General features: G+C 50.7%; 2 protein-coding genes across 6 annotated transcripts; one reads left to right on the forward strand and one right to left on the reverse strand.

Annotated features, from left to right (window-relative positions):
• Window positions 1–198: 198 nt before the first annotated feature.
• MRPL2 (mitochondrial ribosomal protein L2) lies at window positions 199–6083 on the reverse strand. The gene is made up of 7 exons (XM_059178024.1): window positions 5892–6083; window positions 2278–2446; window positions 1587–1728; window positions 1362–1477; window positions 1175–1285; window positions 799–872; window positions 199–448 (listed from the first exon to the last, which is right to left on the reverse strand). The coding sequence occupies exons 1-7, from the start codon at window positions 5985–5987 to the stop codon at window positions 236–238; spliced, it is 921 nt and encodes a 306-aa protein (XP_059034007.1). The 5' UTR covers window positions 5988–6083; the 3' UTR covers window positions 199–235.
• A 37-nt stretch (window positions 6084–6120) lies between these two features.
• On the forward strand, window positions 6121–20956 carry KLC4 (kinesin light chain 4). 5 transcript variants are annotated; one of them, XM_059178011.1, is made up of 16 exons: window positions 6121–6315; window positions 8337–8619; window positions 10032–10262; window positions 11706–11787; window positions 12394–12604; window positions 13079–13166; window positions 14777–14878; window positions 15076–15249; window positions 15566–15665; window positions 16164–16216; window positions 16413–16483; window positions 16646–16754; window positions 17759–17899; window positions 18373–18488; window positions 18846–18909; window positions 20497–20956. In XM_059178011.1, the coding sequence occupies exons 1-16, from the start codon at window positions 6134–6136 to the stop codon at window positions 20545–20547; spliced, it is 2058 nt and encodes a 685-aa protein (XP_059033994.1). In that variant the 5' UTR covers window positions 6121–6133; the 3' UTR covers window positions 20548–20956. The 5 variants fall into 5 exon arrangements, with proteins under 5 accessions (XP_059033994.1, XP_059033996.1, XP_059033995.1 ...); XM_059178013.1 differs by lacking the exon at window positions 6121–6315 and adding an exon at window positions 6347–6833; XM_059178012.1 differs by lacking the exon at window positions 6121–6315 and adding an exon at window positions 6813–6856.
• Window positions 20957–21385: the final 429 nt, after the last annotated feature.

Genomic DNA, 21385 nt, shown 5'->3' on the forward strand with positions numbered 1-21385 from the left:
GGTCATTTCTAACCCCCTCCTCCAAACAAGGGGTGGGGGGGACGGCTTGAAATGCGAGGGGTGGGGGAGGCGCGCAGCTCCAGTCTTCACCGCATATCGTCCTTTCCTTTCCTTTCTCCTCTCCCACCCTTTTTGCGCCTGTGTTTCTTCCCCGGTCTAGTATGTACCATCCTCACTCCCAGAAAAACCAGTAATAGATAAAAATGGGGGGCGATTTTATTAGAATCCAGGGATGTCAGCTTTGGGCAGCTGCGGAGGGCAGCTTCACGTAACTCTTCATGGGGGGCAGTGGCCGAATCTTGCGGCCAGCCCAGCCCCCCTTGCGGTGCCATAGTCCACTGGAAGGCCTCTTGCCCAGCCAGCGGTTTCGCCCAGCCTTGCCGATGACACGTTTGTTGTGATCGACGTTGGATACCCGGCCTACTGTTGCGATGCACGTTTCCAGAACCTGACCAAAAAAGCAGTTGGAAAAGAATGCATCACAGGGAAGAACCTGTTTTTGTTGCCTGTGTGACTCTCGGCAGAGAGTCTTTCACTGAAAGAAGGGAGTAGACAGGAGAAAACCACAGCATAACTGAACCTGAGTGCAGGTGCTATGGTTGGTAGAAAACAAAAGGCACTGTTCCTCTCCCATTACAGTGTCAGCCTGACAGGGCATGCCTAGTCACAGGGCAGGAAGGGACACACCTAACTCATGGTGGTTCCTCACATGGAACACCTGGGAACTATCCCAGGCCAGAAAGGTACATTCCAAAGATTCCTCCTTTGTTGATCCCTCCCACCTGTATCCACACACACCTGCATCTGCCTCTTGGAGGGCAGCTGGATGATGGCCGTCCCATTCACTTTCCGTAGCAGCACACCACACGTCCCTGGGGAAGGCAGAAACAGCTTTGCCACACTCCACAGGGAGGAGGTGGGGACAAATTCATAAGGGGACATACTGCATACCCCGCCCTTTCTTTGCCCTTAGGAGCAGATACACCGCAGCAGGAACCATGCAATGTTTGAGGTTAAAAACACCAGCACCTCTCCACCCTCGTTTTCCGTGGATTTTCCCCTCCTTTTCTCTGCCTGCGGACCACAGGTGGCCCCAGAGGTTCAGAGAATTGGGACCTCAGGTACCCTTTGGCCTCAGGTATCCTAAGACTCCCAAGTAGCTCTTTCCTCATACCTGCGGCTCGGATATACTGGGCCCCCCGGCCTGGCTCACTCTCCACGTTGTTGACAAGGGTCCCCACAGGCAAGGCCCCAAGAGGATGTGCGTCCCCTTCCCGAGCAGCAACTAAAAGACAGAATTTCATCAGCCCCAGACCCCTTGCAGCCTCCAAGCCCATACACATCTGGCAGCCATCTCTCACCTGCCATTCGGCCTATGTGGTCAGAGTTCAGGATGACATCTCCAGCCTGCATGTTTTCTGTGGCAACGATCCAGCGTTTCCGGCTGCCCCCAGCAACCAGAGCTATGTCTGCTGATCTGTTTGGGGTGAGGGACATATGAGCAGACCATCTAGGCAGCCCTACATCTGAAAACCCATAGAACAGTCATACAGCTATACCACCATCATCTTACATCCCAAACTTGCCTACAGGGATCATAGCGGACCACGATGACCTTCTCCTCAAATGGTCCTGGCTTCGTTTCCAGCTCAGGCCGGAAGCGCAGAAAGTCAATCATGCGATAACGCTGCTTGTGGCCCCCACCAATACCATGCACTTGGATTCGGCCTGTGGTCAGGAAAGTGCAGAGACATGACTCAAGTCAGATGAATCAGCTCCCAGCAGTAAGAATAGGCCCATCCTGCGCAGAAAGCAGTACTGCCTAACCTTATGACACAAGTGGAAAATAATGTATTTGCACAGCACACTTGGTAAAGGGGGGTGGGGAAATACCTACACAGAGTTTGGTAAAAACTTAATTATAGGATATTGAAGTTATATAAAACCTCCAGACAAAATCTCTACAAATTACTGAATTCAGTAAGTTTACTGAGAATGATGGAAATAGTGCTCAGCTGTTGAAATTTCTGAAGGACGTGAAGAATGTACACTTCATGTGTATATCTGGTTTTCTTCAACTATCTAAATGGTCTTTAGGAGCACAGAATACCTTTCTGTTGCTTTGTATTCTACTCTCTGGTTCTTACACACACACTACATGCAGAAGGAGTCCAATAAATGCTTTTTAATACATTCCTCTGCCTGTCAAGAAATAGATCTGGGATCCTAACATGTTTTCCCCCTTTAATGCATAAATCCTCTCGCTCTTGCTCTCACCTGTGTGGTTTCGGCCCCCAGACTTCCTCATCTTCACTGGTGTAATGGTGTACTTGGTACGACTCTTCCAGGACACAATATTCGCACTAAGGGCCACGGAGGTAAGCAGTGGGCGGCCGGGGAGCAACACTGAGGAAGAGGGCAGCTGGAGAAGGGTAGACCTTGTCACCTAGAGATAAACAGAAATCTCTATGACTTGAAAGGTAACTGAAGGAGAAGCACCAGAGAACCAAGGGTGAAGGTAAAAACCCAGCAGCCTACTTCCTTCTAGGAATGTCCCAGACCCACTATCCAAAAACTCCACCCTTCACTGCTTGCACACATACAAGGCTGGAAAGTTTACCTAGGTGTACGTGTGTTGATTACCTCTTCTCATTTGATCCTCTAACCTCTGAAGTATTTCTTCAATGGAATGTTCTTTCCTTGGGGCACCTTCCAAATTTCGCTCAAAACTCTCCTTCTCTGGGTAACTCTTCCTTCTTTAAACAACTTCCTTTTCCAAAGCTGCTAACTTTCACACATTCGTATGCCATCAGCACCAATGCCTGTGCCCCTCTGCATTATGTTTTTGGGAGTTTTCCAGGTGTGAATGGAGGGGAGGGATCATTTCTGTCTTGTTCCTTGCTGTATTGACAGCATTTTAGAGGAGGTTGCTTTCGTTTTGAATTTTAAGTATGCATCTGCCAAACTCCAGAAAGGTCCAGAAGAACAAGACTTACACTTTTTTTCTGTGACTCACCAATCACCCCCTAGGGACACTGAAGGATACCTTTACCTTAGGCTACTAATCTTGTTATTTTGGGCTGCATTCTCTAATCTCAGCAATGACTCATCTTCAGTAGTTAATTAAGAGCCCAGGCTTTTTTTTTTTTTTTTAAATATTTTATTTATTTATTAGAGAGAGAAAGAGCACAAGCAGGGGGAATAGCAGGCAGAGTGAGAGGGAGAAGCTGGCTTCCCGCTGAGCAGAGAGCCCAACATGGGGCTTGGATCTCAGGACCCTGGGATCATGATGGGAGCTGAAGGCAGACACTTAAACAACTGAGCCACCCAAGCATCCCAACAGCTCAGGTTTTGAAGCCAGACTGTTTATAGCTTCAATACCAGGTATACAGGGCACCTGGGTGACTCAGTCGGTTGAGCATCTGCCTTTGGCTTCAGTCATGATCCCAGGGTTCTGGGATTCAGCCCCATGTTGGGCTCTCCACCGAGCAAGAAGCCAGCTTCTCCCTCTTTCTCTGATCCTCCTTCCCACTTGTGCTGCCTCGAATTAAAAAATCTTAAAACAAAACAAGAAATTATTTAGGGGTGCCTGGGTGGCTCAGTGGGTTAAAGCCTCTGCCTTCGGCTCAGGTCATGATCCCAAGTTCCAGGGATTGAGCCCCATGTCGGGCTCTCTGCTGAGCGGGGAGCCTGCTTCCTCCTCTCTCTCTCTCTTTCTGCCTGCCTCTCTGCCTACTTGTGATCTCTGTCTGTCAAATAAATAAATAAATAAATCTTTAAAAAAAAAAGAAATTATTAAAAAAAAATACTTGGGTGTATGACCTTGGACTGCTGATGAGTTTTCTCGTGTAAAATGGTAATGGTAACCTTATATAGGGCTTGAAAGGACATTGAAAGGGGTTAAATTGACTTTTTTTTTTTTTTTACAGATTTTATTTATTTATTTGACAGAGATCACAATCAGGCAGAGAGGCAGGCAGAGAGAGAGGAGGAAGCAGGCCCCCTGCTGAGCAGAGAGCCCGATGCGGGGCTCGATCCCAGGACTCTGAGATCATGACCTGAGCCAAAGGCAGCGGCTTAACCCACTGAGCCACCCAGGCGCCCCTTAAATTGACATTTTATTTTATTTTATTTTTTTTTTTTAAAGATTTTATTTATTTATTTGACAGAGAGAAATTACAAGTACACTGAGAGGCAGGCAGAGAGAGAGAGAAGGAAGCAGGCTCCCTGCCGAGCAGAGAGCCCGATGCGGGACTCGATCCCAGGACCCTGAGATCATGACCTGAGCCGAAGGCAGCGGCCTAACCCACTGAGCCACCCAGGCGCCCCTTAAATTGACATTTTAAAAAAAGATTTTATTTATTTCTTTGACAGACAGAGATCACAAGTAGGCAAAGAGGCAGACAGAGAAGAGGAAGCGGGCTCCCTGCTGAGCAGAGGGGGCTCCATCCCAGGACCCTGGGATCATGACCTAAGCGGAAGGCAAAGGCTTTAACCCACTGAGCCACCCAGCGCCCCTAAATTGACATTTAAAATGTCAATTACTTATGCTTGGCTTCAGGGCTAATCCTTATAATTCAGCTGCTGCCTGTAGTGTCTTCTGGAAAACTACTTCAAGGGTGATTTTCTGTTACATTTTAACAAAATTTTAAAATCACCTTTTGCTACACCTATTCTTTCCATGTGCAACCAACTTTAAAAAATTACCAGTTTGGTGAAAGGCAAATTAGATCATCAGGAACCAGAATACTAGTGATTTCTCATCTTGACTTTTTAAAAAAATCCTAACATGAACTGAATTTGACTTGGAAGGCAAATAGCTATTAGGGAAGCAATTTGCTATTGTTACAGAGTTATCTGTACTTTCTTTGTTTAATCGAAAAAACTGTAGAAATGTATGCAAAGAATTTAGGACAAGAGTACTGGATGATTTGTCATAGGCTTTTCTTTTTTTTTTTTTTTTTTTTTTTTTTTTTTTTTTTTTTTTTTTTTTTAAAGATTTTATTTATTTATTTGACAGAGAGAAATCACAAGTAGATGGAGAGGCAGGCAGAGAGAGAGGAAGGGAAGCAGGCTCCCTGCTGAGCAGAGAGCCCGATGCGGGACTCGATCCCAGGACCCTGAGATCATGACCTGAGCCGAAGGCAGCGGCTTAACCCACTGAGCCACCCAGGCGCCCTGTCATAGGCTTTTCCCTTCAATTCTCTTTGAGCAGCAGGAAACAGTTTTTCTATATTCCCTCCGCTTTACCTGTAACAATTTTGTTTTCTACTGTTAATTATATTGTGTATTTATAGTTCTATGCTTACTGTTGTGCATATACTGGCAATGAAACTGTACATAACATCACCTGAAAGAAGTGGGGAAAAAAGGGGGGGGGCGGGGGCGCCTGGAGGGCTCAGTTGGTTAAATGCCTGCCTTCAGCTCAGGTCATGATCCCGGTCCCGGAATCGAGCCCCGCATTGGGCTCTCCGCGCAGTGGTGAGTCTGCATCTCCCTCTGTCTCTGTGATCCCTCTTCCTCTGTGATTGCTTTCGCTCTCTCTGAAATAAATAACACCTTAAAAAATAAATAAAATGTCATGATAGTTGTCTTAAAAAAAAGGAGCTGATTTACTTAAAATGTCAATTACTTATGATTGGCGTATGACTGGGATTCAATGTCGGTTATTACTGAAACCTGTACAGTGACCTGTAAAATACTTTCACTTCCAGTATCTCGTCTGAGGAAACCAGCGACCCTGTGGGACAGCAACACTTGCAGAAGAGAAAGCTGAGGCTGAGACCCAGGCCGGCGTGATTCCTGATCAGACTCACTTCCTCCGCCTCCCATCCCAGGGTGCCCTCTCCGGCGGCCCGAACACAGCCTCATTTCCAGATAGGGTGCATTACCTGCGCGGCCGGGAGCAGGCTGGGCCCGAGGGCAGCGACGGCTGGGGGCGTCAGGCTCAAGGAGCCCAGAGCGCGAGTCAGTACCCTCAGAGCCATGAGGGCACCCAAGCCCCGCCGGACTCAGCACACCACCATGACCCTGAGCCAAGCCGCCGGGCGTCTCTAGATGACGCTAACCAATCCCGGTGCCGTCGCTTTCTCCTGACGTAAGGAGGTGGGCAGAGAACCCGAGACCAAGGTGGATGCACACCTCTTTTCCTCCTTGCGCGCGGTCAAAGCCAATCCTCCTGCAGCCCTTAGGTCGCGTGACTGGGGAGCTGGCTCCGCCCCTCGGAGCCGTCAAAACAATTGCCTCGAGCGGCAGCCATGATGGATTTAAAGGGGCAGTACCGGCAAGGGCGGCAACCAGAGCGACAGACTGCGGGTGAGTCTTTGAGGGTACTTTGGGGCTTAGCGTTGAGGTCCCACTACCTCTTTTCCGCATTCCGGGACAGAGGGACAAGGCCCCACCTGCCGACCTCACACAACTCCAGACAAGCCGAAAAACCCCGCCCCCCGCGAGTCTTCCCGCCCCTCGGCGTCCAGAAGGACAGACAGACGGCCTGCCCCGCCCCCTGCGCTACCGACTGACTCATTGACCTCGGCGTTCTCTGGCTCCTGGGTACTCGCCGGGGACGCGGAGCTCGGCGGTGCCCCCGCACCTCCCCCCATCGCCCCCGCCCGTCTCACTCTGTCTCCACCCTGGGCCCCAGGGCAGGTCGACAGCCGGGAACAATCCTCGATCGCACGCCCAAGCTGGGAGACCGCGTTACTCTGTGACCCTACAGCCGCTCAGAAGACGTGCTATTCTTTCCTGCATCATCAGGCGTCTGAGAGGCACCCTAAGGTGACTCCTCTCAGAGCCTGTTAGTAGGTGGTCATGACGGAGACAAAGCCATGAAAGTGAATGGGTCAGGAGTGACCAGGTCTGCCTCCTCACCCTTTCTCAGACACGCCCCTTGCCGCAGATCTCAGATCAAGTCTCATTCCCTTCTTGGGGAGAAAAGAGCTTCCCGTGGCCTGGAATGGGAGGTTGGCTTCCTGAAGGAAGAGGGACGCTGGTCGCCTTTGAAGGCCTGAAGTAGAGAGAGGGAGGGTGTTTGTCCTGAGTAGGGCTCTGTGCCAGGTCCTCTGGGTGGCTGTGAAGTGGTGAGAGAAGGGGTGGGAGGGCTGAACTTCTGGACTTTGGGCAGGGCAGTTCCTTGTGAGTACCTGGTTACTGAAAGAGTTTCTTCCGGGCTTTGGCCTGAGTGCCACAGGTGAGGGTGGTGCTCTGGATACGGGTAAGAATACTGGAAAGGTGAGAAACGAGGCTCTTTGGAGGGAGTAGGAAGAGAGCCTGACATCTGGGGAAGTATAGGTTGAAGGCCTAGTGGGGAAAGAAGCAGAGTTTCCTAGGTTGGGAGATGCTGGCCTTGGCTCCGAGACTGACGCATTCTGAACACCTTGAGTTTTCTGGGGCCCTCTCATCTGGGTCCTGCAATGAAGGCTCCTTTCTTCTTCCCCTCTTCCCTGTAACTTTGAATCCTGTACCTTTCCTATTTTCTGAAACCTCTGCACTGTTTCTCCTGTATCTCCTGTCTGCTTTAACCCTGTTTCTTTTTCAGTGTTTCAGACAACCTCTATGTTCCCTGTAGTGCTGTCTCTCCTCTGATTGCTTTTCCTATTCCTGACCCACGCTCTCTTTCCAACAACTTTTTTTTTTTTTTTAAGATTTTATTTATCTGGGTGCCTGGGTAGCTCAGTGGGTTAAGCTGCTGCCTTCGGCTCAGGTCATGATCTCAGGGTCCTGGGATCGAGTCCCACATCGGGCTCTCTGCTCGGCAGGGAGCCTGCTTCCTCCTCTCTCTCTCTGCCTGTCTCTCTGCCTACTTGTGATCTCTCTGTGTCAAATAAATAAATAAAAAATCTTAAAAAAATATTTTATTTATTTGACAGAGAGAGAGAGAGAGATCACAAGTAGGCAGAGAGGTAGGCAGAGAGATGTAGGGAAAGAAGGTTCCCCGCTGAGCAGAGAGCCCGACGTGGGGCTCGATCCTGGGACCCTGGGATCATGACCTGAGCCGAAGGTAGCGGCTTTAACCCACTGAGCCACCCAGGGGCCCCTCCAACAACTTTTCTGTTCTCGTCCTGAGTTCTAAATCCGATTGCTAGATCTCAGCACTTTTGTACCTTCAATAATCTTTCTTTGTTCAAGTCAGTTCCTCTCCCTCTCTCTTTCCCACAACCTTAGCTTTGCGTTTAGTGTCGTAGGTTCCCTCCCCACTGGTCACTCTCTCTCCAGTTAAACCAGGTCACCCATACTCTCTCTTGTCCCTTCCCTTGGGTTCTTACCACCCTTTAATCAAGGTGCTGAGCCTCTCTTTCTTATCTTTACCCCCGCTGAACTCTGTTGTTTCTCCTCAGCCCAGGCAAGGTCCCCCTGGCCAAGATGTCAGGCCTGGTGTTGGGGCAGCGGGATGAGCCTGCAGGGCACCGGCTCAGCCAGGAGGAGATCCTGGGAAGCACTCGGCTGGTGAGCCAAGGGCTGGAGGCCCTACACAGTGAACATCAGGCTGTCCTGCAGAGTCTATCCCATACCATTGAGTGTCTGCAGCAGGGAGGCCATGAAGAAGGACTGGTGCATGAGAAGGCCCGGCAGCTGCGACGTTCCATGGAAAACATTGAGCTGGGACTGAGTGAGGCCCAGGTGAGAGGAAGGAAGTGATACCAAGTGGCCCTTCGAGGAGCATTTGTCCGATTGGAGTTTTGGGGTCATTTAGGATTGCCTGGTCCTAGATGCTTGCATTCATTCATGTAGTAAATATGTATTAATCCCCTGCTTTGTGCCAGGCATAAGTCTTCTGGGCACTGGAGAAATATCACTGAATGCAATAATCAAAAATCTTTGCCATCTCAGAGCTTGCATTCTAGCTTCAGGAGGCAAACAATACACAAATGAGGAAAGGATTCCGTATGTCAAAGAGTGATACTTGTGAAGGAAAAGGGATAAAAATAAAACAGAAGGTGACTAGTGGGTACAGAAAGAGGATACAACTTTAGATATGATAGTCAAAAAAAGTCTTACATTTGAGCCAAGATTTGAAGATGAGGGACGAGCAATAAATGGGGGACGAGCATCTACAGCAGAGTGGGTAGTACCTACAAAGGCCCGGAACTGGAGCATTCCCGGTGAGGCCATTGAGGGACCAGTATGGCTGCAGTAAGAGCGGGTGAGGTGAAGCAAAATAGGAAATGAAGTGCAAGGGCACCAGGCGGGCTCTGTCATGGAGTGTGAGACTCTTGATCTTGGGGTTGTGAGTTTGAGCCCCACATCGGGTAGAGGGGTTACTTAAAAATCAAAAATCTTAAAAGGAAGGAAGAGAAAGAATGAAGGAAAAGAAAAAAGAAGGAGAAAGAAAGAGAGAAAATGAAGTGTAAGGTGTAGCAGGGTTAAGAGCCAAGGGGACAGATCATGTGGAACTCGTGGTTCATCACAAGGATGTTGCTTTTACTTTGAATGAGATGAAAGTTATTGGAATACCAATAACTTTGGTATTCCAAAGTTACAAAGTGGAGCAGAGGAGTGATGTGGTCTGACTTAACATGTTACAAGGACTAGCTGGCTGCTGGGTTGAGAACAGACTCTAAGGAAAAAGGACCAAAACAGAGGCCAGTGAGGAGGCGGTAGTAGTTACCCAGGTGGGAAGTGATGGTGAACTGGCCTAGGGTGGTGGCTCTGAAGGTTGTGAAAAATTGGATTCAGGGTGTATTTTTTTTTTTTTAAGATTTTATTTATTTATTTATTTGACAGACAGAAATCACAGTAGGCAGAGAGGCAGGCAAAGAGAGAGGGAGGAAGCAGGCTCCCTGCTGAGCAGAGAGCCCGATGTGGGGCTTGATCCCAGGACCCTGGAATCATGACCTGAGCCAAAGGCAGAGGCTTTAACCCACTGAGCCACCCAGGCGCCCCTCAGGGTGTATTTTGAAGGTAGCACTCTTGCTGCCCAACCCCGCCTCCTGGCCCCTGCCAGTCTTGCTGCCTCCCCGTAGGCTCCCCTCCCACTTAATCCCGGAACACTCTAGTCCAGAGTCAGGCGCTCATGGGATGTGCCCACCTAGGTGATGCTGGCTTTGGCCAGCCACCTGAGCACAGTGGAGTCGGAGAAACAGAAGCTGCGGGCCCAGGTACGGAGGCTGTGTCAGGAGAACCAGTGGCTCCGGGATGAGCTGGCAGGCACCCAGCAGCGGCTCCAGCGCAGCGAACAGGCTGTGGCCCAGCTGGAGGAGGAAAAGAAGCATCTGGAGTTCCTGGGCCAGCTGCGCCAGTATGATGAGGATGGGCACACTGCGGTAAGCGTGCACCGGCAAGGCTGACTACGGGGGTAGCTGGGAGTCGCCAGTCTTGGGGGGACAGCTAGGAGTCACCAGAGACGTGGGGGCAACTGGTCATGAGCAGCAGGGACTGGCCTTGCTGCACGACCTGCCCCCACCTGGCCGAATGCAGGTCCTGACACCAACTCCAGAGAGGAGCACTGCTGAAACAATCTTAACTCATTCGGTCTGCACGTAGTTCCGTGACAGCTGTGTATGTCGGGCACTGCGCACTCTGCTGGGGGGTGCAGCAGTGATTGAGGCAGACAGAGTTCCTGCTTCCCCAGTTAGAGGTTTTGGGGTTGGGGGAGACACCTAAGCACCCGGGCAATTCCAGCCCAGAATCCTACATGCTCTAACGCGGGAAAGCATAGCACAGTCGAGCAAGACCCTCCTAAAATTTGCTCTCAAGATGTATGAAGTGTAAACCTCACTCAACAGTCAGGTGTTTATCTCTCTGCTATAGGCAGTGTGAGAGGCTGTGTGTGGGGGAGATGTAAAGAACTATGAGAGTTCCTGTCCTCTCAAGCTCCTAATGGAGCTGCAGGGCCAACGCTTACACATGAGGACATGTGTGTGATGACACAATGTCGTCGACACGATGTGACACTTCAGATGCTCAGGGCTGGATGAGTGGTTCAGTAATGGGAGGAATTCCAGGATCGATTTGGGGAGACTGGAATGGCCTGAGAAGGATTTGCAGATGAGGTCGTACACAGAGGTGGGGTAAGTTTGGGTTGGATTTTTTTCATTGTACAGGTTAGGAGTTGGGCTGGATTTTGATGGATGATGAAGGGGAAAGGAGGAGCTTTCTAGACTGGGGGTGGCAATGTGTTAATAGATAAGGCTCCAGGGCTGGAGAGCTGATCTCTCCCAGGAAAAGTGGGATGATTTGCACTGGACGCATTGACAAGGCTGGGTGGGAGGCTTGGAGGTGTTTCTGCAAGGTTGATGTGCTCGTGGCACAAAGTAGATTTCCCCATGTGGAAGTAGGTGAGACAGTGAGGGCTGGGCACTGAGTCGAGAGGGAGTGGTGGCAGATCATGGGGAGAAGGCTGAGCTAGACGCTTTGGGTACTCTTTGGGTACGTGTCAATAAGATCAGACACACTCCCTGCCCTCAGGAAAGATAAGACAGACATATAATCAGTGTAAACACACAGGGATCAGCACTGGGCTATAATTACAAGAACTGAGCAGGGTGGGGAGGTGTGGAGGCTAGAGAATGAGGGTGCTTAGGAAGTTCTCAATGTGAAAGAACAAACAAGAGCGGGCTGAGATTGGTGGACAGATGCTAGCCTTCCCAGTGGCAGGGACACGAACAAGAGACTTCGCCACCTGTCAGTGATTTCATGCTTTAGAGGGGCCCTGAAGAGGCTGCTGGGGATATCTATGCCTAGCCATGCTGCTTCTTGCCTTCTAGGAGGAGAAGGAGGGTGATGCCACCAAGGATTCCCTGGATGATCTCTTCCCCAATGAGGAGGAAGAAGACTCCAGCAATGGCTGTGAGTTTGTCTTTGGAGTTGGAGGGTAAAGAGGGGCAGCAGAGGGCTGGTCCCAGATATGGCCCCCCCTTGCATATGGGATGCTCACCATCCAGAAATATGTTCTTCACTTCTCCTGGAGATAGGGTAGAGTCTGGGCTTCTGGTTCCATTTCCACGCCTCCCCATTATTCACCAATATTTATTACATAGTTAATGTGTCTTGAGCCCTATGGTAGGCACTAGGGAGACTGAGTTGAGAATGACAGAGTTCTTGCCTGTAAGAAGCTCAAAGTCAAATGGGGTGATGACCCTGGAGTGAAAGAACATGAAATCCTCGAGGGAAAGAAGCAGGTCTTTCTTATTTTCACATCCCTGACACAGCCCCTGGCTCATGCTTACTGAGTAAAGTTTGTTGAATGAATGAGTGATTGGGTGAACAAGTGGGGTTGTGAGGGGCACAGGTACCAGGGAGTGTGTGTGAAGGAGTAGCAGTAGAGGTAGGTCTGGGGGGTGGGAGGCCGTGGCAGGGGTTGTGCACAGGCAGGGTTGGGGTGGAGAGGGCAGATAGCAAAGGGGAGAGGAAGTGCCCTGAGGAAGTCTCCTGTTCATTTTCCGGGATGGATAGTGTCCCGTGGCCAGGGCGCCCAGCACAGTGGATATGAGATCCCAGCAAGGCTGCGGACCCTGCACAACTTGGTGATCCAGTATGCAGCCCAGGGTCGCTATGAGGTAGCCGTGCCACTCTGTAAGCAGGCACTGGAGGACCTGGAGCGCACGTCTGGCCGTGGCCACCCTGATGTCGCAACCATGCTCAACATCCTTGCTCTGGTGTATCGGTGAGTCCTGGCCTCCTCGTCTCCCAGCTCTGCCTCCAGGTTCCCACCTTGATCCACCTTCGGCTCCCATTCCTCCTCCAGAGGGTACCTCTTCTCCCTGCTGGGCCTCCCAAGTGACCCCACTCAGGGCCTTCCTCTGCACCAGCACTCTTGTTCTTTTCATACGTCACCCCTTGACCTCAGAGCCGGTCACCTCTCAGGCTCTTCGCTTCTCCATTCCCTCCTTTGAGAGGGTCTCTTTCCCTCTCTGTTTCCATCTCTTGCATCCTATAGCTGGTCTCCTCTTCATGGTAGTGTTCTGGATCCACGTAGAGGCGTGTTGGTGAACTCTCACTGCTCTCCCCTAGGCTTCCTGTCTCCTCGGGGGGGGTCCTAACCCTTAAATGTACCTCAGTCATACTGAAGGGAAGGAAGGAAAGAGATGACTTGGGGGCAGAGTTCAGGATAACCCCTGTCACTTCTCTCCTCTTCCAGGGACCAGAATAAGTATAAGGAAGCTGCCCACCTGTTGAATGATGCCCTCAACATCCGGGAGAGCACCCTGGGCCGGGACCACCCTGCTGTCAGTACTCCATGCCCTCCTCACCTCCTGCTCTTTTGGCTTCTCTTAGTTTGTTTATCCACTGCCCTCAGCCCACTCACTGTTCAGGGAGAAGCTGTGAGGGCTTCTTTTTTCCAGGCCCTGTTTGCTAAGCCCAGGGGTTCTCAGCTCTCTGAGGCACAATGAGTCCTTCTTCTTCTTTTTTTTTTTTTTTAAAGATTTTATTTATTTATATGACAGACACAGATCACAAGTAGGCAGAGAGAGAGAGGGAGAAGCAGGCTCCCCGCTGAGCAGAGAGCCCGATGTGGGGCTCGATCCCAGGACCCCGGGATCATGACCTGAGCCGAAGGCAGAGGCTTTAACCCACTGAGCCACCCAGGCGCCCCACAATGAGTCCTTCTTATAATGAGTATTTTCCTGAAGCATGATTCATAGACACTGTAACTGACCTACACGTACAATTCCAAAAAATGTTGAATGTCACCTTATCATATAAAAATGAGGAAAGTAACAGAATAAAATAACACATAGGATGTGTTATAATGAAATGAAAACATGACGTGCTAACAGTTCTATTAACTCCAACTACAGTAGAAGACATGTTACAGCACATAACTTACATATAATATGATATAATACAGCTTTAGATTTAGAACATTGACAGCAGTAAGACACTAGATGTAAGAAGTACTAAGAAAAAATGACAGGGCAGGGGCACATGACTGACTTAGTCAGAAGAGCGTGTGACTCTTGATATCGGAGTCTATGCCCCACATTGGGCACGGAGATTACTAAAAAAAATAAGTAAACTTAAAAAGAAAATGACAGGGGCGCCTGGGTGGCTCAGTGGGTTAAGCTGCTGCATTCGGCTCAGGTCATAATCTCAGGGTCCTGGGATGGAGTCCTGCATCGGGCTCTCTGCTCAGCAGGGGGCCTGTTTCCCTTTCTCTCTCTCTGCCTGCCTCTCTGCCTACTTGTGATCTCTGTCAAATAAATAAATAAATTTTTTTAAAAAAGAAAAAAAAAAAAGAAAATGACAGCAGAAGAATTGGTGGATACAAGATTAAAAACCCATGTCAGACTCAGTAACAACAGGCCAGATTTATTCATATATGATGAGAAAATGAGCAATGATGGATTGTCACAGTGGAGAAAATGAGAAAAAAAGTATTTTTGCAAACAAGGTATTTTGCAAAATTATGAACATAATTTCTTATGTTGCATTATATGGTAGGCAGGGGTGATGTAGCTGAGAAAACAGCTCTTGCTATCCCGCTAAGGGTCAAGGCTCACGGTATTCAGACGTCTGGCCGAACACTCCAAAGTTAACAGAGTTATCCCACACACGCAGAACATCTGTACCATCCTTACCTTTCCAAAGCTGATAGTGCCCCCAGTCTTCATGGCCACCAAAAACCACACCAAATCCCACCTCCAGAAATATCTACAAATCCCCCTAGAGGGCGATACCACCCCCAGAGAGAACCTTCAGAACCTCCCTCGCCTCTGGTTAGGCTGGCCCCGGTCCTCTTCCCTTGGGAGTCTTGCAGCGTGGGGCCCTGTTGTGCAGGAGGAGAACTCCTGGATCTCAAGGCATCGATGCTGGGGGGACGGGCCTTTCTTCCCAGGTGGCTGCTACACTCAACAATCTGGCTGTGCTCTATGGCAAAAGAGGCAAGTACAAGGAGGCCGAACCCCTCTGCCAGCGTGCACTGGAGATTCGAGAAAAGGTGCCTGTGTTCTCTCGTTCTCTGATGCTGTGACCCTTCCTCCACCATCTCTCTTCCAGGCTATCCTCTTCCCTCATGTTTTTACCCAACCCTCTTTCTTTGCCTTGTTCCCTCTCTTGTCATTCCCTTCCCTTGCTCCCCACGTGGGTTACACACACACAGCCGTAGCCATCTGTCACTCCTTTACTCCCTTCCAGGTCCTGGGCACTGACCACCCAGATGTGGCAAAGCAACTGAACAACCTGGCCCTGTTGTGCCAAAACCAGGGCAAGTATGAGGCTGTGGAACGCTATTACAGGCGGGCCCTGGCTATCTATGAGGGGCAGCTGGGACCGGACAACCCTAACGTAGCCCGGACCAAGAACAACCTGGTAAGGGCAGAAGGGAAGAACAACCTGGAAGGGCATGGAGGGAGGGGAAGGAAAAGCACCCTACTGTGGTACGCTGACCTCGACACCTTTGTGCCTCTGGGGGGCTGCCTTTGGGGCTGAGGGCTCTGCCTCATTCCAGTGGCATGGTGAAGTCCCATAGCCTCCTGGGAGCAGAGTGAACACCCTTGACCCTGCAGCTAGAAAAGAAAGTCTGAGGAGGATCTCTAGGAAAAGTCACAAAGAGACCAAGAGGTGGAAGTCCCTGAGCCCTGCTGAGACCTTGTCTCTGTCCCGTGTTTTTGCCTTTCTGCCCCAGGCTTCCTGTTACCTGAAACAGGGCAAATATGCTGAGGCTGAGACGCTCTACAAAGAGATTCTGACCCGTGCGCATGTGCAGGAGTTTGGGTCTGTGGATGGTGAGTGGGGTGGGCCTGGGGAGGGAGCTACAGGGTGGTGAAGAGATGCAGACCTGGGGCGCCTGGGTGGTGGCTCAGTCAGTTGAGTGTCAGACTCTTTTTTTTTTTTTTTTTTTTTAAAGATTTTATTTATTTATTTGTCAGAGAAGAGAGAGAGAGTGAGCACAGGCAGACAGAGTGGCAGAGGGAGAAGCAGGCTCCCTGCGGAGCAAGGAGCCCAGTGCGGGACGCAATCCCAGGACGCTGGGATCATGGAGTGTCAGACTCTTGATCTCGTCTCCGGTCTTGATCTCAGGGTCATGAGCCCTACATTGGGCTCCACCTGTGGAGCCTACTTTAAAAAAATGCAGACCAAAGGTGAGGGGTTACGCCCTAATGGTTCCCAGGCAGAGCCAGACCACTTTAGTTCAGCTCCATGGGCCTCGGTCTCTTGGCTCCCCTCTGTACTGTCTAGCTCTGTTCTCTAACCTTACCACCCCATCCGTGTATCACTCCTAGATGACCACAAGCCCATCTGGATGCATGCAGAGGAGCGGGAGGAAATGAGCAAAGTGAGTGTGGTGTCCAGCCTGGGGAGTCCCAGGCCACCAGGGTCTCTTGCTTCCTCCTTGCATGAGTCCAGCTCCTTAACCCTTTCCCACCTGACCACCAGTTCCAGATGTCCAGTGCCTTCCCTAGCCCAGCCCACACCATAGCCCCTAGGCATCTCTGTGTTTTCAGCTCTGGCTTACCCCCTCTGTTCTGCAGAGCCGACACCGAGAGGGTGGCACACCCTACACAGAGTACGGAGGCTGGTACAAGGCCTGCAAAGTGAGCAGGTGAGCGGCCAGTGAGATGCTGGCTTGGCCTCCCGTGCCCTCCATCCAAACCCTGAGCCTGGCCTCTGAGACCTTTTCCCCTCAGCCCTTTGACCTTCCCTTGGCTCTGCTCCCTCTCTCTCCTGTTTCTCTTCTGAACCCATCCTCACTTTCTTCCCACAGCCCCACAGTGAACACTACTCTGAGAAACCTCGGAGCTCTGTACAGGCGCCAGGGAAAGCTGGAGGCAGCTGAGACCCTAGAAGAATGTGCCCTACGCTCCCAGAAACAGGTCAGTGACCAGGAGGGGAAGGAGGTCTGGAAGGTAGGTCCTGGGAATGGGGGATCACCGAGGCTTCTTTAGAGTCTCAAAAGAATGAAAGGCCGAGGAGAAAGCAGGGAAAGGGAGGTGAGAGTCTCTTGTAGTCGTGGTTGTGGTTTTTCTTTTTTTTTTTTAAGATTTTATTTATTTGACAGAGAGAAAGAAATCACAAGTAGGCAGAGAGGCAGGCAGAGAGAGAGAGGAGAAGAAGCAGGCTCCCCGCAGAGCAGAGAGCCTGACTTGGGGCTCGATCCCAGGACCCTGGGATCATGACCTGAGCGGAAGGCAGAGGCTTTAACCCAGTGAGCCACCCAGGTGCCCCAGTTGTGGTTGTTTTTAAGTGTGTTTTTACCCATGCCCTTTATGGTCAGGACTCCAAGTTCAAGATTCACATCACTAAACAGGACTATTGAAAGGAAAGCCATGTCCTTTCACAGTTTGAAGAAGTTACTGAGGAGGGTCATGGGTGGTGTGGGTGAGGGGGTTGAGATTGAGGGGAGCCTGAAGTCAGTCTCTCAAATTGTGGGTCATGACTCATTAGTGAGTCTTTTTTTTTTTTTTTTTTAAAGATGTTAAAAATTTATTTGACAGAGAGAGAGGCAACACAAGCAGGGGGAGTGGGAGAGGGAGAAGCATGCTCCCCCCTGAGCAGGGAGCCTGATGCGGGGCTTGATCCCGGAACCCTGGGATCATGACCTGAGCCAAAGGCAGATGCTTAATGACTGAGCTACCCATGTGCCCCTCATTAGTGGGTCTTGAAATCAATTCAGTGTGACCATAGTGAAAATGGATATCTGTCTGTAAGTAGGAATGCATTGCAAAGAGAAGAGGCGAGTACTTTCCAGTATGTGTGTACTAGGACGTGACAAGGAAAAATGTCTCCCCTGTTGGGGCTAATGGTAAAAAAAAGTCTGAAAGCTCCAGCCTGAGGAGTTAAGGAGTGCAGATTCCCAGCGCCTGTCTTTTCCTTCCAGGGCACTGACCCTATCAGCCAAACCAAGGTGGCTGAGCTGCTTGGGGAAGGTGACAGTGGAAGGACCTCTCAGGAGGGCCCTGGGGGCAGCGTGAAGTTTGAGGGAGGTGAAGACGCTTCTGTGGCCGTGGAATGGTCAGGGGTGAGTCTCATTATTACCCCTTGATCTCTCGGGCTCTCTCCTGCTGGTGTGATGGGGAGAGGCTCTGGGCCTGCCCAGGTAGGACATGAGAGCACGTAGTCCACACTCCAGTTCAGTTTGTCCCACCCTCGCAAGGGGGTAGGCAAGCCATCATTGGTAAGGCTCTTGTTTACTTTCTCTTTTTTAAAATTTTATTTATTTACTTGTCAGAGAGCATGAGCAGGGGGAGAGGCAGGCTCCCTGACGAGCAAGGAGCTCAGTGCTGGACTTGATCCCAGGACACTGGGATCATGACCTGAGCCAAAAGCAGACACTTAACCATCTGAGACACCCAGGCATGCATAGGGCTCTTGATTTCAATCATGAGGCTTTTGGGGGAGGTGGGATGTGTGCAGGATAAATGGGAACAGTAGACTTGGAAGCCTGTCTGCATGGGCTCCCCTTAGCTTCTGTGCCCCATCCCTCTCTGCCAGGATGGCAGTGGGACCCTGCAGAGGAGTGGTTCTCTGGGCAAGATCCGGGATGTGCTTCGTAGAAGCAGCGAACTCCTGGTGAGGAAACTCCAGGGGACTGAGCCTCGGCCCTCCAGGTACACAGTGAGACTGAGTGATTGGTAAAGCAGATCAGTAAACCCTTGCCTCCAACTCCTCTTGGCCCTTCATCTCTGGAGAAGTGTCTTGGAGAGAACCTGGAGGAGGTTGATGGGATGGCCCTGGGGAAAGAGTTTGGGAAAGATGGGTGCTTCAGGGGTTGGGAGAGGTGCCGAGGAGATGCCGGTTACTGATGAAGTTAAGAGATTGTACATGTGTGTGTGTTGGGGGGCGGTGGTTGTCAGATGGTGAGGAGGCTGTGATTTGATGCATACAGCAATGCACGAGGGGCCCACAGTGTTAGGACCTCTAACAGGGAAGAGAGGAGGCCTCAGTTTTTTCTTTTTGCACTGCAGCAGCAACATGAAGCGGGCAGCCTCCTTAAACTATCTGAATCAACCCAGTGCAGCACCCCTCCAGGTGAGAGAAGAGCATATGGGTGGGTGAGCAAAAAAGGGGAGCCATGGGGCCGGTGCTGCAGGAGCTAGGGAAGAGGAGAGAGTCTTCTGGGGTGAAGACTCAACCAGGGAAGTGGAGTTGGGTAGAAGAGAATTGCGCAGACACCTTGTTGGGGTGGTGACCACTATGGGACGGTTTTGGGCCAGAGATGGAAGTGAATAAATTAATCAGGAAGGTAACAGGAGTTGATGTTCTCTAAACTGGTACTTTGGAATTATGGATAATTCAAGAATCATTTGGGGATACCAACTGTTCTTCCTCCTGCAGCCACCATATTCTCCGCCTTGGGGACTCAGTGGCAGATGAGAAGGGAAAAAGAAAAAAAACAGTATTAAGTCATCTATATCTGAGACAGCAGTAATGACATGTTAATGGCAACTGGCCATTTGTGTCAACACGTTCAGAGTATAGGATATATAGGCTGATATTCATGTTGGTCTTTCAAGCACTCTCTCCACCAAATCATGGCTTTCTTCTTCTTCTTCTTCTTTTTAAAAAAATTTTTTTAGGGGGCGCCTGGGTGGCTCAGTGGGTTGAGGCCTCTGCCTTCGGCTCGGGTCATGATCTCAGGGTCCTGGGATCGAGCCCCGCATCGGGCTCTCTGCTCAGCGGGGAGCCTGCTTCCTTCTCTCTCTCTGTCTGCCTCTCTGCCTGCTTGTGATCTCTCTCTGTCAAATAAATAAATAAAAAAAAAATTAAAAAAAAATAAAAAATAAAAAAATTTTTTTAAAAAGATTTTATTTATTTATTTGACAGACAGAGATCACAAGTAGGCAGAGAGGCAGGTAGAGAGAGAGGAGGAAGCAGGCTCCCTGCTGAGGCAGAGAGCCCTATGTGGGCTCGATCCCAGGACCCTGGGATCATGACCTGAACCAAAGGCAGAGGCTTCAACCCACTGAGCCATCCAGCCCCTTCTTTTTTAAATTTAAAATTTTATTATTATTTTTTAAGAATTTATTTATTTATTTTTCAGAGAGAGAGAGAGCGCACACACAAGCAGGCAGAGTGGCAGGCAGAGACGGAGAGAGAAGCAGGCTCCCTGTGGAGCAAGGAGCCCGATTCGGGACTCAATCTGGGGACCCTGGGATCATGGCCTGAGCCAAAGGCAGCAGCTTAACTGATTGAGCCACCCGGGCATCCCTTCTTCTTCTTCTTCTTCTTCTTTTTTTAAGATTTTATTTATTTATTTCACAGAGACACAGAGAGAGAGGGAACGCAAGCATGGGGAGGGGGAGATGGAGAAGCAGGCTTCCCGCTGAGCAGGGAGCTCACTGTGGGGCTGGATCTCAGAATGCTGGGATCATGACCTAAGCCAAAGGCAGATGCTTAAGGACTGAGCCACCCACGTGCCCTTAGATCATGGCCTTCTTGAACATCCTAGCAAAGGCCAAAACTACACAGAGCCCCAGAGCTTGAGAATCAAGTTCCAGGCTCTATCCTAGCTCTAGAGACAGACTGCAATCACAGTCACATAATGGCTAGACTCCAGGGGACAGTCTTTGGGAAGCCGAGGTCCCTGATCTGATGGCATGGTGTTGTCTGTTTCAGGTCTCCCGGGGCCTCAGTGCCAGCACTACGGATCTCTCTTCAAGCAGTTGACATTCAACCCACCCCCCCAGGTCTGCTGGGTCTCCCCCCACAGCCCTCTCAGCATTCCCTATTGCTTCCTGGCTCTTCCAATCCCGAGGTGGGACAGGGAAGGGAGAGCAGTTAACCAGAAGATTGCTGCTGCCCTTAGGGTCTTGGCTCCCTCCTCAGGAATTCCCCTCAGGAAGGACCCTCAGGACACCCTCTCCTCATAGTCCTTCAGAGTAGCTAGCTCTGAGGCCCCCAAGATGCTTAAGGAGCAGGCACACATCTCAGAGATGGAGCCTGCTGCTGGCTTTTCAGTCAGAGGGTTTGGAGCTGGCCAGCCAAGTTGCCTTGCTCTGGCCTCTCTTGTTCCCTCTGCTGCCTCACTTCAGGTCCGTGTATTTCACTTTTCTTAAATAAAAGAATCAGGTAACCATTTTGCCACTTGAGTCCTGACCGAAGAGGGTAGGGAGCAAGGGTTGTGTTGGGGCCCTTCGCAGAAGGGCAAGGGACAGTGATGGATGGGGCAACAAGAGAAGTGTTGATTCTTGGATCTCTCCTCTCTTCCTTCCTCTGTTTGTATCCTCTGCAGCAGGGCCTGCAGGAAGGCATCTGGGGGATGGGGGAGGAGGTCCACAACCCCAAGGAGAAGGTGCTATGGACTGGGTTGTCAGGGACATGTGGTGGCCATGTGGCAGGACCCTGGAGTCCTGGCGCCACCGCTCCCGGCCTGTGAGGCCCTCTGTGGCTGCCCCTCCTCCTCCCAGCTGCTTGGGGGAAGGGAGGTCTAAGCGGGCCTGGGGGGCCCTCCAGAGCCAGAGGGGGATGAGGCACTCACTATCCATCCCCTCTCAGCATATCCTGG

The sequence above is a fragment of the Mustela lutreola genome, chromosome 6 (assembly GCF_030435805.1).
Source record: "Mustela lutreola isolate mMusLut2 chromosome 6, mMusLut2.pri, whole genome shotgun sequence".
NCBI lineage: Eukaryota > Metazoa > Chordata > Mammalia > Carnivora > Mustelidae > Mustela > Mustela lutreola.